This window comes from Melospiza melodia, chromosome 2 (assembly GCF_035770615.1).
Source record: "Melospiza melodia melodia isolate bMelMel2 chromosome 2, bMelMel2.pri, whole genome shotgun sequence".
Taxonomy (NCBI): domain Eukaryota; kingdom Metazoa; phylum Chordata; class Aves; order Passeriformes; family Passerellidae; genus Melospiza; species Melospiza melodia.
The window spans coordinates 85,692,389-85,707,305 of NC_086195.1; the positions used below are offsets into that span (position 1 = coordinate 85,692,389).

The following is a 14,917-nucleotide window of genomic DNA, read 5'->3' on the forward strand; positions in this document are numbered from 1 at the left end:
ACTGTTATAATCATACTGAATGCTAATGTGATCTGTACTAAAAAGGTAGTGTGTAGAAATATTAAGAATAAAATATAAAGTATAAGGTTAACTTAATTTTAATTACTCTTTTGAATGCTAGAAAATTGGTTTCTATTGAGCACAATTACAGCATCGAGTGTTGGCTAAATGTTCTGAAATCAGGCACAAAAACTGTAAGTGCAAAAAATGTGCCATAAAGGGTATTTTTTAAATTAGCTATTCTGAGAGTTTTCTAGCCTTCATAATTTATACTAAGTAAACTATACTTTTAGAGGATTTATTTTAATTACTCTGGCTGCGTTCCCTTTCTTTAGACATTTTGAAAGAATTTTTATGAGGAGAAGAAATTGAGTTTGAACTTAGCATGATTTTGAGTAAAGAAATGGAAAAAGATTGTCCTTCTACTTAAAGAAACAATTTATCAAACCAAAAATACACTCTAGAATTCTATCAATTTAGAAATAAATTCATGTGGAGGTCAAGGACCACAGCATTTATTTTAAAGGTAGTTTTCTCTCAAAGGACACATGATGGAACTATTAGATTTTTTCAGTTTAAAAGATTAGTGATATTTTTATGCATTATGGTTTTTAGAATTGGTAGTATGTTATCAAAATTTTGCATGTTGTGGTATGAGAGAAAATATACTTTTTTTTGGTTTAGCATCTGTAGCAATAAAATATCTATACATAAAAAATTTTAGGTGTTAATATAATATAAAAAGCAAAACCAGTATATAATTTTTTCTTGTATATTATCCTCTGTATATTAGAGGTGTATTTTATACCTGAGAACACATGAAACATTTATAAAAGGATAACTTCTAAGGCATCTCCATGGCCACATATATGCACACACCCACATGTATTGCTTAATGTTTTTAATTTGAATTCAGTTGTCTTTGCCCTTGGTATTTCAGTTTTTACATGCTCTAACCAAGTGCTTATTCATGGATAATGTACGACAGGACATTTCAATTGAATGGTGTCATGATCAAGAAATATTACTGCAGAAAAATTCAGGGTCGCCACCTAGACTCTCCTAAACCAGACACTGTTTGATCACTTCCCCACCCCTTCCATGGTGGTGTTGAGATATGGAGGCACAGGAGGTGAAAATCACAAGTTGAGATAAGAACAATTTACTGGAAACAGCAATGAGATAAGAATGAGAACAGTAACAGCAACAATATTAATAACAAAATATATAAGACAAAGAAATGGTTTACACAGTAAATAAAACAATACTGGACCTTTTAGCCTGCCACACTTTCTCTCAGACCAGAGAGAGAATCTCCCTTACTCCTGCCCCTGGCAAGTGACATGAGATGGTAGCGAATGTCACTAGGGTTTGGACATGCTTGCTTCCCCCTCCACTGTAAAAAAAATTAACCCTGTCCTGGATGAAACTAGGACAAATGGCATGTCCTATACTTCTAAAAAACACTTTATTGAGTTATTTTCATAATCAGAGAGTTAAATAAATAGTAATTTTAGGGTGATTATAAGTAGCCTGCCTTTAACGAAGTGGATGTTCTCTCATTGCCAGTCGCAGTGCGCTCAGTACGCCGCTGACCGGAGAGAGGAGGAGAAGATGTGTGATCACCTCATCAGTGCTGCTAAGCATCGAGACCATGTCACGGCCAACCAGCTGAAACAGAAGATACTCAACATACTAACCAACAAACACGGTGCCTGGGGAGCTGTTTCTCACAGGTAAGCTGCAAACATAGAAGGTGTGCGGCTTTAAATGTTACTTGCAAAGTTTGAGAGAAGCAGGCATGGTATAACTAAATACGACTTTATTAGGGGTTTAAATGTACTTAAATGTAGCATATGCAAAGCTGAATAAAGTGCAGCTCAATTAAGCAGGTATTCCTGTTAAAAAATTAATTTAAAAATATCTAAAATATATAATTTCTTCTATATATATTCTTTTATATATATACTGATACAGTATTTGAGGTTTTATTTAGAGCTGTGTTGTACTTGTTTTAAAAGTTCATTCTATTTAAGATAGCAGTGAAATCAAACGTTTTCTTATATCATGCCAAAGAGAAGAGCTTTGCTTCTCAGAATCACAAAAATAGCCAGTGGCTAAAGTGCTGACCCACATGTGGAAGATTTGAGCTGAAATTGCTCCTTTCCTTCATTCAGAGCAAGGTCTTGAACCTGGGTCTGTCATGTGAGTGCCCTGTCTGTGAAAGTTGAGTCTGCCAATTCTCTCTCTTGTCTGTGCACTCCAGCCACAAATACTTGATTATTTATTCAGAGTGAAACAATTCAAAAGAAATCAAAGAAGTCCTGCTCCCAGATAAATAGAATTTAATAGAAAATCAAGCTGTAAAATTTGGTTATCTGCTCTGAATCATGCAGTGAAGAACAGAAAGATCCATTTTAGCTCTGATAAACCTTTTCAGGAAAAACATAGTTGAGATGGATAACACAAAAACTATTTTCTAGATAAATATTCTTTGACAAAACATATTTGCATTTATGTTGACTACATAGTTAGGATTTAAGCCTATTAGAAAAGTTTCCACATAATAAATTTGATGTGTCAGCAATAAGGTTTAATAAATAGCACACATACTGTTCATTCTTTTTGTAATTCTATCCAGGTGGTTCTTGCAGTTATACCACATTCAAAACAAAAATTAATTTTTTCATGTTCATTATCCCTGTTTCTTCTAAAGAAATTACTCTCTCCTGGATGATGATAGAAATGCAATTATTTTTTAAGATGGTAGAAATTGTGGAAATTCAATCTTACAGAAACTCTGATGTCTGACACCAGAGACGTTCTGAGGGAAATTATAAAAATGACAAGTAGAAAATTGTGATATGGTTAATTCAAGACAAGGCTTAGTCCATAAGGGATGCTCATGTTATCTCTAGTTGAGGCTTAAAGCTTTGTGTCTGGAGACTTGAACATGCTGAAAATAAATGTGATTTTCCCTCCTTTTAAGGTCTTTGAATAATTAATAGCAATTTTTGACAACAATAGTGTTGTTGCTCAACTTTGTGAATGGCCTGCAGACACTTTGCTGACTTAAATAAGTTCCTGGTGACTGCCTTTTCTAGGAGACTCTGCCTTCTTAGGGCCAAACAGCTTTTATCTCGTGGATTATTTATAGCTTACTAAATGGCAAAGTCCATTGCTGCAGCTTTTTCTTCCCTTGAGTCCATGATAGTTTCTGATGGGCCATAAAGTAGCTTGACACCTCTGACAAACCTATGAAATTTCTCACACTAAACAAAAGAAATTCTAATTTTATCCCTGTAATGCAACTTGTCCAGTGTTGTCTACTTCTCAGTTACTGGCAGAGCTGCTTTCCATTTTTGATATTTGCAGTGCTAGTTGTGATGTTTGGCTTGGTTATGTTTTAGCCACAGGCAGCGGCTTAACCTGGAGAAAGGTCACATGGTGACAGTACAAGGTCTCCAAGTGGTGTTCCCCATTTGCTGGACCCAGTTGGGAAATGGCCTTGCCCTGCAAGTTTGGCCATGTGTGCCGTGGTAGCTTTGTGATCCAGCACACAAGTGCTTTTTCTGCCGTGGGACTAGTGGGCTGTGTGTGGGGAGGACTGGGATGGCAGCAGGGAGAGGGAGATGCCCAGTGGAAGAACCTCTGAGCCTTCTTAGGGACCAATGTCACCCAGTGGGCAGGTCTGAAAGGCCTTAAGGGCAGAAAATGGAGAGGGGTCTCATAAAGCTTCTCAGCCACAGAAGGTAAAAAATGATGGCAATTAGATACTCCAATACTTTTTATATGGTCGAGGTCAAGATGGCTTCCAAAACCATACACACCTCTTGTCTTGGCTAGCACAAAGCACAACAGGACTCGTCTCTGTTTTTAGTTCCTGACAAGGAGCTAACAGCATTAACAGTCTCTTTATAAACTCATGCTTCTCTGTGCCTTGAGAGATACAGCCTGACAGGAATACAGAGTTAGTTTAAAAATACACAAAAACCACATTATCACACTAGATCTCTGCTCTTCTGTCGTGATTTTAAAATTTCCACTGGGAGAAGTGTTCTCAGTTCTGAAGACACAATGCTGGTCTCCTGTTCGACTTGAGCCCTGGAGACACTTCATTGAAATGGTGAAGTTAGGGAGATTCTTCTCTGACTCAGGTGGAGCAGGGTGAAAAACAGGCCATCACTTCTGCGCAATTAATGCTTGGGTAATAGGAATGCCTTTTGGCATCCAAAATGGATAAGATAGGAAAATATTTGTGCAGCCATGAATGTGATTGTTCAAAGCTTCAGCTCTCTGTCTGCACAGTGGCAGCTACTGATGCAGCCAAAAGTACAAATATGTATAGAATAATATGATCATTTCAATTGAAAAGAACCTCTAAGATATTGGATCCAACCATTAACCTAACACTGCCAAATCCACCAATAAATCGTGTCCCTAAATGCCATATCCACATGTCTTTTAAACAACCCCAGGGATGGTGAATCAACCAGCTCCCAGGCAATTTGTTCCAATGTTTCACAACCCTTTTGGTGATTAAATTTTCCCAATATCCAATCTAAACCTCTCCTGACGTAACTTGAGGCCATTTCCTCTTGTCCTATCTTGCCTGTGTGTTTTTGTTTATCTCTTCTCAAGACAAACAAACAATTTTCAAGTTCTTTAACATAGATGCTCACGTTGCAAAATATTATGGTTTCATTTCATCAAATATGACCCAACTGTAGAGAAAATTTTTCCTTGTGTTTGCAGTTCAAACACAATGAACTTGTAAGCTTCCCCAGGTTTTGTGTATTTGTGTCTTTGTATATTGTCTTTGCAGAAAGCAGCAACCAGCATTTACTATTTAATCTGTAGGTGCCACAAAGCTTACTCTTTGTTCATTAAGAAACAAAGAGACTATTAAGAACCACAGAAGGTTAGTAGTGAGAAGAAAAACAAGAGGTCTTATGCTTTGAGGTATTCTACATTCTGTAGTATTTGTAAATTATGAATTTTTTAAATATATTATCTTAAAATCTTCCCAAAATGTCTGAAGAAACAAGAATGAAGTTGAATGGTATGAGCCAACAAAATACCATATGAGACTTTGAATTCTAAGTTATAGTTATATATAGATAGCATTACTAAAAATATCCTAAATTAATAGGTGACTTGCATTTCAATTAGCTTCCTAATTAGCTATTAATTTATGAAGGTAAAATTAATTATAGGCTAGTACTCCACAACTTGAATAAATGCCTACAAACACAATAATTTGTATAACAAATTCCCATCTGTATGTTAATCAATCAGTAGTTTGAATGGTCCGAGAATCTCTTTACTCTTTCATCTTCTTCTGACTAAAAGTGGCAAATTACAGTTTGAGAAAAAACTTAAATTTTTATTGCTTGTCAGTGTTAGCCTCTTTCCTCCTTCACAAATGTTTTGCCTTTATATCTTAAAGTGAAACCCAAAGTTCTTTTTCTCAGTTTCTGCCAAGTGTAAGCATCAAATACTTTATAACAAATGAAAATTTACTCAATCATCTCATTTTCATCTACATATCTCAGAAAAAGCATAATAGATTTCAAAATAAATCCCATTAGTTTGTTATAAATTCTGTTTGTGCCCTTCAACAAAACTAATTCCATTTCCTTTGGGCAATTTGATACTTTTAGGTATCTTTGTAATAGCTTACCCTAGACGTACTTCGTTTTTTCCCCTTTTTTTTTATTTTCAACATTATATCAAAATTAAAATTCTGCAGGTTTTTCCCATTCAGATGAGAAATTGATGAGCTAATTATTTCTATGATGCATTGTCACTTGTTCAGAGGGAGTCTGCAACATCAGGAAGAATCAGACAGGGTGTTTCATAGCTTAGCATTCCAAGGTTCTTTAAGCCAGCACTTACTCTCAGCTTTTTTCAGGGTTATAGTTTTTGTGTCACAACATATGCTTCCTTCTGCCTTCTCTGTCAGCTTCATATGGTGCTTCTCTCCCTACCCATCTGCGTCTCTCCCCATACACATATTTAAAACAAAAAAAAGTTTTGTAAAACTTGTCTGTACACACAGTTCAAATTTCCCATCAACTGTATGAATGCCTAAGTTTTGGCCCATAAGCTGTTACTGTCTTACTTCTGCTTCTTGGTTTTATCAGATGCCTCAACTTTTCAAAAACTTTTATTCAAGAATACTGAATATAAATATTTCTGCCTTTCAGTTTGTATAAATTTAAAGCAATTTAGAGCAGTAAAAGGAGTTCAGAATTCCAATTAGCCTTCAAAATCTAAATATGAAATACTTGTCATAGATATTTTCATATGATCAGTTTTGGTATTCACAGGAGGACTACTATAATGAGAAAAATGACATTTAAAAATGAGACTTGGTTCTCTTGCTTTCTGTGATTTAATGAAGGAGGTTCCACCTACATTAAAGCAGCTGTACCAAATAGCAAGTATACAAGGGCTTTTTCTGTTCAAATCCATCTTTGGTTAAACTAGACACCCATAACAAATTAATCGTTCATGGTGGAGGGCAGAGCTGTCAAACTCATTCTGTGGTGAAGACCAAATTCGTCTGGGGAGACAGGCTGGAAATAAAAAGTTTCTTGCCAGTCAGCTAGTTCTCTCTCTCTCTGTAGTGTGAGCTTCTGAAGAGATTGGGTTCTGCTGGGGGCCAGAGGGATGAGAACGGAAAGAGAACTCCCTTTCCCAAGCCTGTGAGGTTGGTAGTTAAATAGGTTGATTCTGGAAAAACACTGTTTCTAAAGCAAATGTTTCCAGTTTACAGCAAGGGAGACCAGATCACAGGATGCTGTTTCCCTTACAGCCATCCCTTGGCATTCTCTGACTCCGTCACTATACTATGCTGTCTTAGGAAATTCAGAGAGGCATAGAACCTATTCTAACCCCTACTGCAAATCAGATTAATTTGGTTTAGCTATTCATTCATTTATGGCTCATTTCAACTGCCTGGCATAAATTACAAAGGGGGTTTTAGCAGTGGAAAAGATTTAGGACCAGATCCTGTCTACTGGATCCAGAAGCATATTTGATGTGCCTTTTCTTAAAAGGTCTCTTAAAGTTTTGCATTTTTTCCACATACCCTGTAAAAACTATGAATTTTCTGTTTCTTGAATTGGTGGAATTTTAATATTTTTTTGCAGAATATGTTCTTCAAAATTGGTCAGATTAAACTGCACACTTTTTAGCTTGTTCTTCAGCTATCCTGTTACAAGTTCCAAATATTTAGTTCTGAGATGACTTCATCACAACAAAACATTAAGAAAATGCTTTTCTATCTTCTGTTGTCATTAATTTACTGTAGTATTTGAGAGACCTTGAGATCAGCAAATGTGTCAGCAACATATTTTCAGTCCAGTATTAGTTGTTAACTTATTGCAGAATTTAAACACGAGTGAGATGATTTTGTTCATCTGATCACTCTGTTGTAGTACTCTACATTTCAATCTACTTTTTACCTTTCTTACTATGCTTTCAACTGTGTGGCTTCTCCACCCATTGCATACCCTCTTTCTTACTCCCTCCCTGACTGCTTACCTCTGTGGTGGAAGGCAGAGTCTCTTTGAAGGAGCTCTTACTAATGAAACTGAGAATTTTGACAAGCATGATGGAAAAAGGGGGATGTAAGAATTCTTTATCCTTTTCTAATAATAGATGTAGGATGATACTTACAGTATAGAGATACCTGCCAAGAAAGGAGTGTTGTATTACCAGAGAGGGGCTGTACAAGTAACTGAACAACTTGTGTGCGTGGGATTTATTCAGTTCTGTATTTGTGCAAGGTTACTCAGTTGTTTTGAGCTGTGGCACTGTTCTATGGATTTGTTCCCACAGCTGGAAGAAACCTCATAAGAAAATATTTTTTTTGGAAAGAGGTAGTGTTTTCAAATGTTGAGAAACAAGTGGTGCTCAAGAAAGACTTGTTGAACTCTACGGAGTGACTTGTTTTTCTCTAGGAAGTACAGTACATTTAATTTCATTATAAAGAAGGAATTCTTCTGCACTTTCACCTTATGACTTCTGCATTAAGAGGATTTTTTTTCCTGCTTTTTTCTACCTAAATTTGGAGTTCCCCTAAAAAATAAAAAAGGGAAGCTTTGTAAATTTTTTTCTTTATTTAAGACTTTGGGAAAACAGATCTTTAGATGCCAATATTTTTTTAACTGGAACAGGAATTGGAATACAGATCCAAATTTCATACAGTCAATTTGCCATTTATACATTTATTGTAGGACTGTACATATGCCAGGAGGAAGGCCACCATTAGCAGCCTGAGGGTGACTTGTGCTCCTCCTTAATTCTGGCCAGGGATTTAGCATGTGCATGCACATGCAGCCACTCAGCTTCCAGGGAAGGAAGCCAGTCACGAGAACAGCCATAAAGGTTCAGACCTGTGGTCCATCCAGCCCTGTAACCTTCAACTATAGCTGAACAGTTAAGAAACAGCAAGATAGGACAAGTAGATGTGATGGATCCATCTAATACTCAGACTTCTTGAATTTTTAACTCTGCATTTCCTGAGGAATCTCACATTCAGTCAGTCTTGATTTTGAATTTCTCATGTCTTGGTAGGACTTCAAAGTACCTTCTGCCTTCATGTTTTCCTCCTAGTTCCTGCAGCAGAAACAAACTCTGCAGGGGTTCTCAGCAGTCTGATATTAGACAATGTTCCTAGTACCTGTTCTCCTTCTTTTCCTGCCTCCAGGTGAGAAAGTAGAAACTCAGTAGAAGCCATGAGGGAAGAATTTCTCATTGGTAGATACTGCTTTGCTCACTTTTCCTCACATGTCTACCTGGTATTACCTGGGCAATATAGCAGTGGATTTTCCATCTTCCCCATATACAAGAATAGAAAGCAAAGAATAAAAAAGAACAAAAGTCATAGATCTGAAGATTCTGAACAAGAAAATTTTATGCTTCTAAGAAGGCTGTATTTTCTCAGAAATGAAAATTCTCTGACATATTCTTTATTTGCTGACATAAAATGGGTAAGACCCTATTTTTAAGTCTTTTTTTGGTACCATTACAATCCAGTGTACTTTTCTATGTGATGCTTGAAATATATCAGAGAAGATGAATGCCAAGCTGTAGATTTTTTTTTCTTTTCTTAAGAGAACAATCTCTAGTGTTTTGGTAGACTTCTCCACCATTTCTTCTTGTAGTCATTAGAAATGCAAGGTTTAACCAGAGATGAAAACCCAGTGGAACAATTTTGATTCTCTTTGTCTCAAAAGCCTAATGTCTTGTACTTTTTTATTTGAAAGGTATTTATGTCCAATGATAGTATTTTCAAATCATTTCAGAAATTGAGAAGAAAGTTTGGAAAGCAACTGAGGTTTAAATCATCTCCAGGCACCAAGGCAGGTGTAGTGTGGTACATCCCAATCACGTCCTTTGCATCTCCCTTTCTTTGTGGGATACAAATTGCAATTCTGCAAACACCTCAGGAAACCTGTTCCATGTCTTTGAGAGATTTACAGTTGAATTTGCATGTACATTATTAGATCATTTGCTTTGCTTAAAATTAGATTAATTATATGTGGTTTTAAACGTAGCTCTTGTCTTCTTTTTCCTCTCAATAGTGTGTAATCACCTAATATATGTAATATACTGCTCAGTTTCTCTTGTCTGCTCTGTTGTTGGTTTTATTTTTCTCCTTTTTTTCCACAGTAGGGAAAAAAAATCAACCCTCATGATGATTTTTTTTTTGCCCCATTTTTACTTCTCTCTGGTACAATACCTCTCTCATTCGAAATATTTTAGAGCTTTCCTAAGCCAATTCTTGGAGCCCTATCTTGCAGTACTCTACAGGGGAGCAAGAGGCAAGTGCATATGGAACTGCTGCTCCCAAGTGCCATGTAAGAAGGAAGTCCTGTCTTCAGGTGTACAGGAGGACCATGGTTACTTGGACACAGAGACCAGAACCAGAGTCTTGTCCCTTCCCTCTTACCTTAATATAATTTAGCAGATTTCCTTGGCTTTGGTGTTTCTGTATGCTTTTTGTTAGCCCAGTCTGTATATTCAAAGATACTAAGCTGTGAAGATCATCCTCAGACAGATCACATTTCTGATTTCTGAAAAATATTCCTAGCATACGTCTCTCTTTCAATTGATCACTTTTGATTGGGATTTTTTTGTGGATTTTTTTGGTTGATTAGTTGGTTTGGTTGTTTTTTGAGGGTTTTTAATTGATTAATTTTAACTTTTTAAAACAGTGGAAAAAATAAGTTTACAAAGATTTACTTTGATTCAGAACCAAGATATCATAGTTTTTACATGACTTGAAGGACATTGCTGTACTTGATTATACTGCATTCCTTGTTGGTAAAATAGACATTGTAATGCACAGTATAATTCTAAAAACTAATTACATCATTCAAGTTGATATTGAAAGTACTGTGTAAGCTTGGTTTTATTATCTGGTTTTACAAAAGTTATGCAGATTTGATACATTTGTCATTATGCATTTACTTTTTCTTTATGACTGTATTTTTACATAATCTGTAAGTTCTGGTTTTTTCGGCAGTACTTTCTATTCACACAGAGTTTTGATGTATATTGTAGATCTATCTCTCGTACACTTACAGATATAATATATCTGAAGGTGACAGATTGCAAGCTTCTCCCAGTATTTGGGCTCCCCAGTATATTGGTAACTGTTGTCAATAATATGGACTGTTGGTTAGGTTGCGAAGCTCCATTGCTCAGGAGTGCTATATTTTGAAGTCATCTGTCATGGTTGTGTTGTAGAGATAGGGGACTATTTATGTTTATGGCATTTTAAGTAACTCAGTAAGACCCTTTAAAATATACAGAAAAGGCTTGTTTACTGTCATCACTGCTCACTTAATCCTGTGACCTTGACATGATCGTACGGCCATAAAGCTCCCTGCAGGTAGTTCAATAAAACAGATGAAGATGAATAAAACAGAGTCCAATGATTGTTTCAGCTTCGATAATATATTGTCTTATGCGATAAGTATTTCTTGAACATTCAATAGTACTGAACCATTTTAAAACCCAATAATGTAGCAGATTATCCAATTGTCTAGATTATTACAAAATCCACCAAAAGATTTATAAACCACATAGATTCTGTGTTTAACTTGAGAATGCTAACCATTGTTTTGAAAAATAGTCTGTATACACAATGCCAAAACACTAATATTTCAATTATTTCTTAAAGTGTCCTAATTTTTCAGATTCCCATTGTTGGGGGTTTTTTTCCACTTTTCTCCTGATATAAAATTATATTCATTGAGTGGGGATGCTTTTGGTTTTGTTACAGTCACAATCTGAATCTAGGAAATATTCATGTGAAATAGATTTCTTTAGATGATTTACTAGAGCCTATGTTTGCACTTATGGTAGGAAGCAATAAAAATGTACATAAAGAGGAAGTTAAATTTGATGTCTCTTAGGCTCAATTTATAAAAACTACTGAAGCCTTTGGGACACTTTGCCATAAGAGTGCAATAATTTTTATGCATAATATATCTTGTGCTATGTGAAAACATGGAGGAAAGTAAAGTATGATATATTTGCCTCATGGTGAGTGGAATGTTGTTTTGGCATTAAAAAGTGTTCACTTTCATTTCTTTAATATCTAGACATTAAAGTTTCCAATTTCTGTTAGGTAACAATGCATTATTTTTAAACACATAATAATCTTTTACACTGAATAATGCCCTAACCTCTTCTAAGTCTTGAATAAAATGTGAAGTTTTCAAAGTTGATGACAGCTTAATAGTAGAGAAAATTTATTTAGTGAAATACAGACAGTATTTTCAGCTGTAGAGTTTCATACTGAACAGCTGAGCTAAAAATTATGAAAATTAAGTGAGTGAAACCTGTCAAAAAAGAAGAGCAGCCAGAAGCTAGTTTTAATATGTATCTCCCAAACTAAAACAGACTCTACTATCCTTTATTATTTAATCTAAATTAATAACTACTGAGAAGAATGAGAGAAAATAAAAAGCTACCCGATATTTTTTTGGCCAAATGCCAGACAAGTTTGGATAAGAAAAAAATATTCCTTTATTAATAGTCTTTTCATGTGAGAGCATCATGATGAGTTGGTAAACAATCTCATTTAGTCTACTTTTAGAGCATCCAGATAGACAAACTGTTTAATTGTTCCCCCAGTATGCACTACCTTTCATTTCTAAAAGTCTTGGTATTCAAATTTTGAAAAAGCCCAATTGGAAATTTGTGTTAAATGGCCAATTTCTCTGGAAATATTATCAAGGAAAAATGCATGGTCTGTTACATTTTAACAAATAAGGCGTTATAATCTGTCTTTTAGAAAAAGGAATTTTTTATTATATAGAAATTATGTTTTTCTTTGGAGTAAATTGTCCTTTAGCTTATCAGTATGCTGAGGCTTAGTTTTTGACTGGGTTTTTTGACAGATGACACTGTTTATGTTGTTCTTGCTTGGTGAGGAATATATTATCTTCCCTAGAAAGAAGCAGACATGTTTCTTCTGAAACACACACCGTAAAAAAATTGATGTACCTGGCTTCCACGGGGTATTCATTCATGGTCCTTTCTGAGTGGTGATCCAGTGTAAGCCATGTGCATTAATTTTTAGTATGTTCATTGCACAATCTGAATCTACAGGTCAGTGTTGGGCTTCATCTATGGTACTCCCTGTACAACTGTATCATTTGATAACGTTTTCCTAAGCAGTGAAAGTGAGTGATTGCCAACTCAGCAGGGACTTTCAAGAGATTCTGCTGGACACCACTAAATTTTAAACAGAGACCTTTTCTTAGGAATGCCCTATTTTGAAAGTACTAGAATAGCTCTTTTATTTCAGTCACACTGACAAATTTCTAAGGGTGGCATTCTCAATGCAATATTTATTTAGAGGATTCCCCTTCTTTAAAAACAATCCACAAATTATCAATTTGAGTACACTAAAATCAAAAAAAATGTACTTCTAGAAACTTGTTCTCAATTAGGATTACAAAAATATATTTACCTTTTTTCTTTTTGTTAAATTTAACTTTTCAGAATCCTCACAGTAAAGTTGTAATGCTACTGTTTTCAAAAAGACATAAAATCTGTAGGCAAAATCTCAGCTGTAAAAATTAAAAGGCCACAATGGACATTCCATAACAAGCAAACATCTATAGATCTCTGTGTCACTCATGGTTTCAGTAACATTTATGAGATGTTAAATCACAGGCAAGTTTTGAGGTACCTTTTAGTAAATATTTGAGTTCCTGGGCCAGTGACATCTTAGGTTCTCCATTGGCTCTCCATTGGCAGAAATTTTTATTGGTTTATCCCTATATTAATCTACATAAACAGTTGTAAAGGCAGGATAGATACCTGCTACTGGTACTCTTTCAACCCTCTTAGAAATTCATAGTTAATATCATCACCAACATTAGAGAAGCATAAAAGTAGGTCAGGGAACGATATAATTGGTGTACATATAACTTATGATTATATCTGCTCCAGAAGTTGCAGGCACTTGGACAACAGAAGAAGCAAGGTAGGAAAAGGAAGGTTTTCATACTACCTAACAAGTACTGTCTGACTGAGAAATAGCTTTATGTGTGTCTGAAGAGTCACTTTGTAGGTCCTCTGGGTTTTGATCTGACAGAAAATAGAAAACCTTTGTAAGCAATGGTCCTTCCTCCCCAACTTTTATTATCATGTCTGCAATCAATAGTGAAACTGTGAAGTATGAGCCAAGCATGAGGCAATTTGTATTACTTTTTGAGCTAAAATACAATATAGTATCACATTTTTCACTATTTTGAGAACAGAAAAGAAAGGGATGAATCTTCTCACTTTCAATAGCTGTGTTCACCACTAATCACTTTGTTCTCCCTCTCATGGCAAGAAAAGGCAATCAGCAACAAAATAAAAAAAATATATACTAATCCAACATCAATGGAAAAACACTAAATTTTGAATTCCTTTATGAGCCAGAAGAATTTTTGGGAATTCCAGGAAGGACTAGTTGCCTTAATGGAAAATCAAAATTCTTCTATGTCTTCACATTTTACATTTGAATCAAGATGAGAAGAGCCTTTGGGGTCTTATCTGAAGGAGGGAAAGATTGATGGTATATTCCAATTTTTCTCTGTCTTTACATAACAACTTTCTTTCTTTTTCTTTATAAACCATTCAATAATAATGAAGGGGGAACATGGTTTATGGGATTATGGTCATGAGGTCTGTGGACTCTTCCTCAGTTTTTTGCCTAAATATAGTTGTCTGCAACTCAATTTTGAGCCCATTAAGTGTCTCTATTTAGAGTACCTAGGCGTTTCTTACCTTCCAAAAATTTTCCTGTAGGTTTGGGTCACTGAAAAGTTTTCAAATTATGCTTTACTGAGTGCATGCATAGTTTGTGCTCTCTAATATATGAAAAAAAAAAAAAGGGGGGGAGTTAAAATGACTATTTTATCTGGTTGTTTCATATATTGAAATCTAGAATTAAGAGGTAGAAGTACTGCAAAAATCTGCTTCATTTGTGTACTGTAAATGACAAATTATATGTTTGGCCATATTTCTTAAACATTCCTGGGTAATGCAGAGATATTTTGCATCTGATTTTGAGGGTGGGTGCGAGTTGTTTATCTGTGGGTCAGGAAAGCAATAAGAGTGAAAAAAATTATGTGCTATTTCCATGATCTAAATGTTCTGCAGCAGTAGCAGCAGCTGAGCAGCTCACTATTATTCAATGCTACATTAACTTTTTCATTAATTCTGCTGCTGTAAAACATGAAGCCCTTAAGCATTGCAAAGTTGCTGCCTGATTTTTATTCCTTTACGTGGCTGCTGTATATTTGCATGATACAGCCATTATATGGATAATCACCATCATTACTTTTTAGAAGGTCATTTTCCTATTGTATTGAATACTGTTAGACACAGAAAG

At 35.3% G+C, this 14,917-nt stretch overlaps 1 protein-coding gene across 11 annotated transcripts in view; it reads left to right on the forward strand.

The window, feature by feature from the left end:
- The window catches only part of NBEA (neurobeachin), a 454,524-nt gene that overhangs the window by 233,882 nt on the left and 205,725 nt on the right, over positions 1 to 14,917 (forward strand). For all 11 annotated transcript variants that reach the window (XM_063149159.1, XM_063149160.1, XM_063149163.1 and 8 more), the window contains one exon: positions 1,570 to 1,736. In XM_063149159.1, the coding sequence (XP_063005229.1) occupies positions 1,570 to 1,736 (167 nt within the window). The remainder of the gene's footprint in view (positions 1 to 1,569; positions 1,737 to 14,917) is intronic.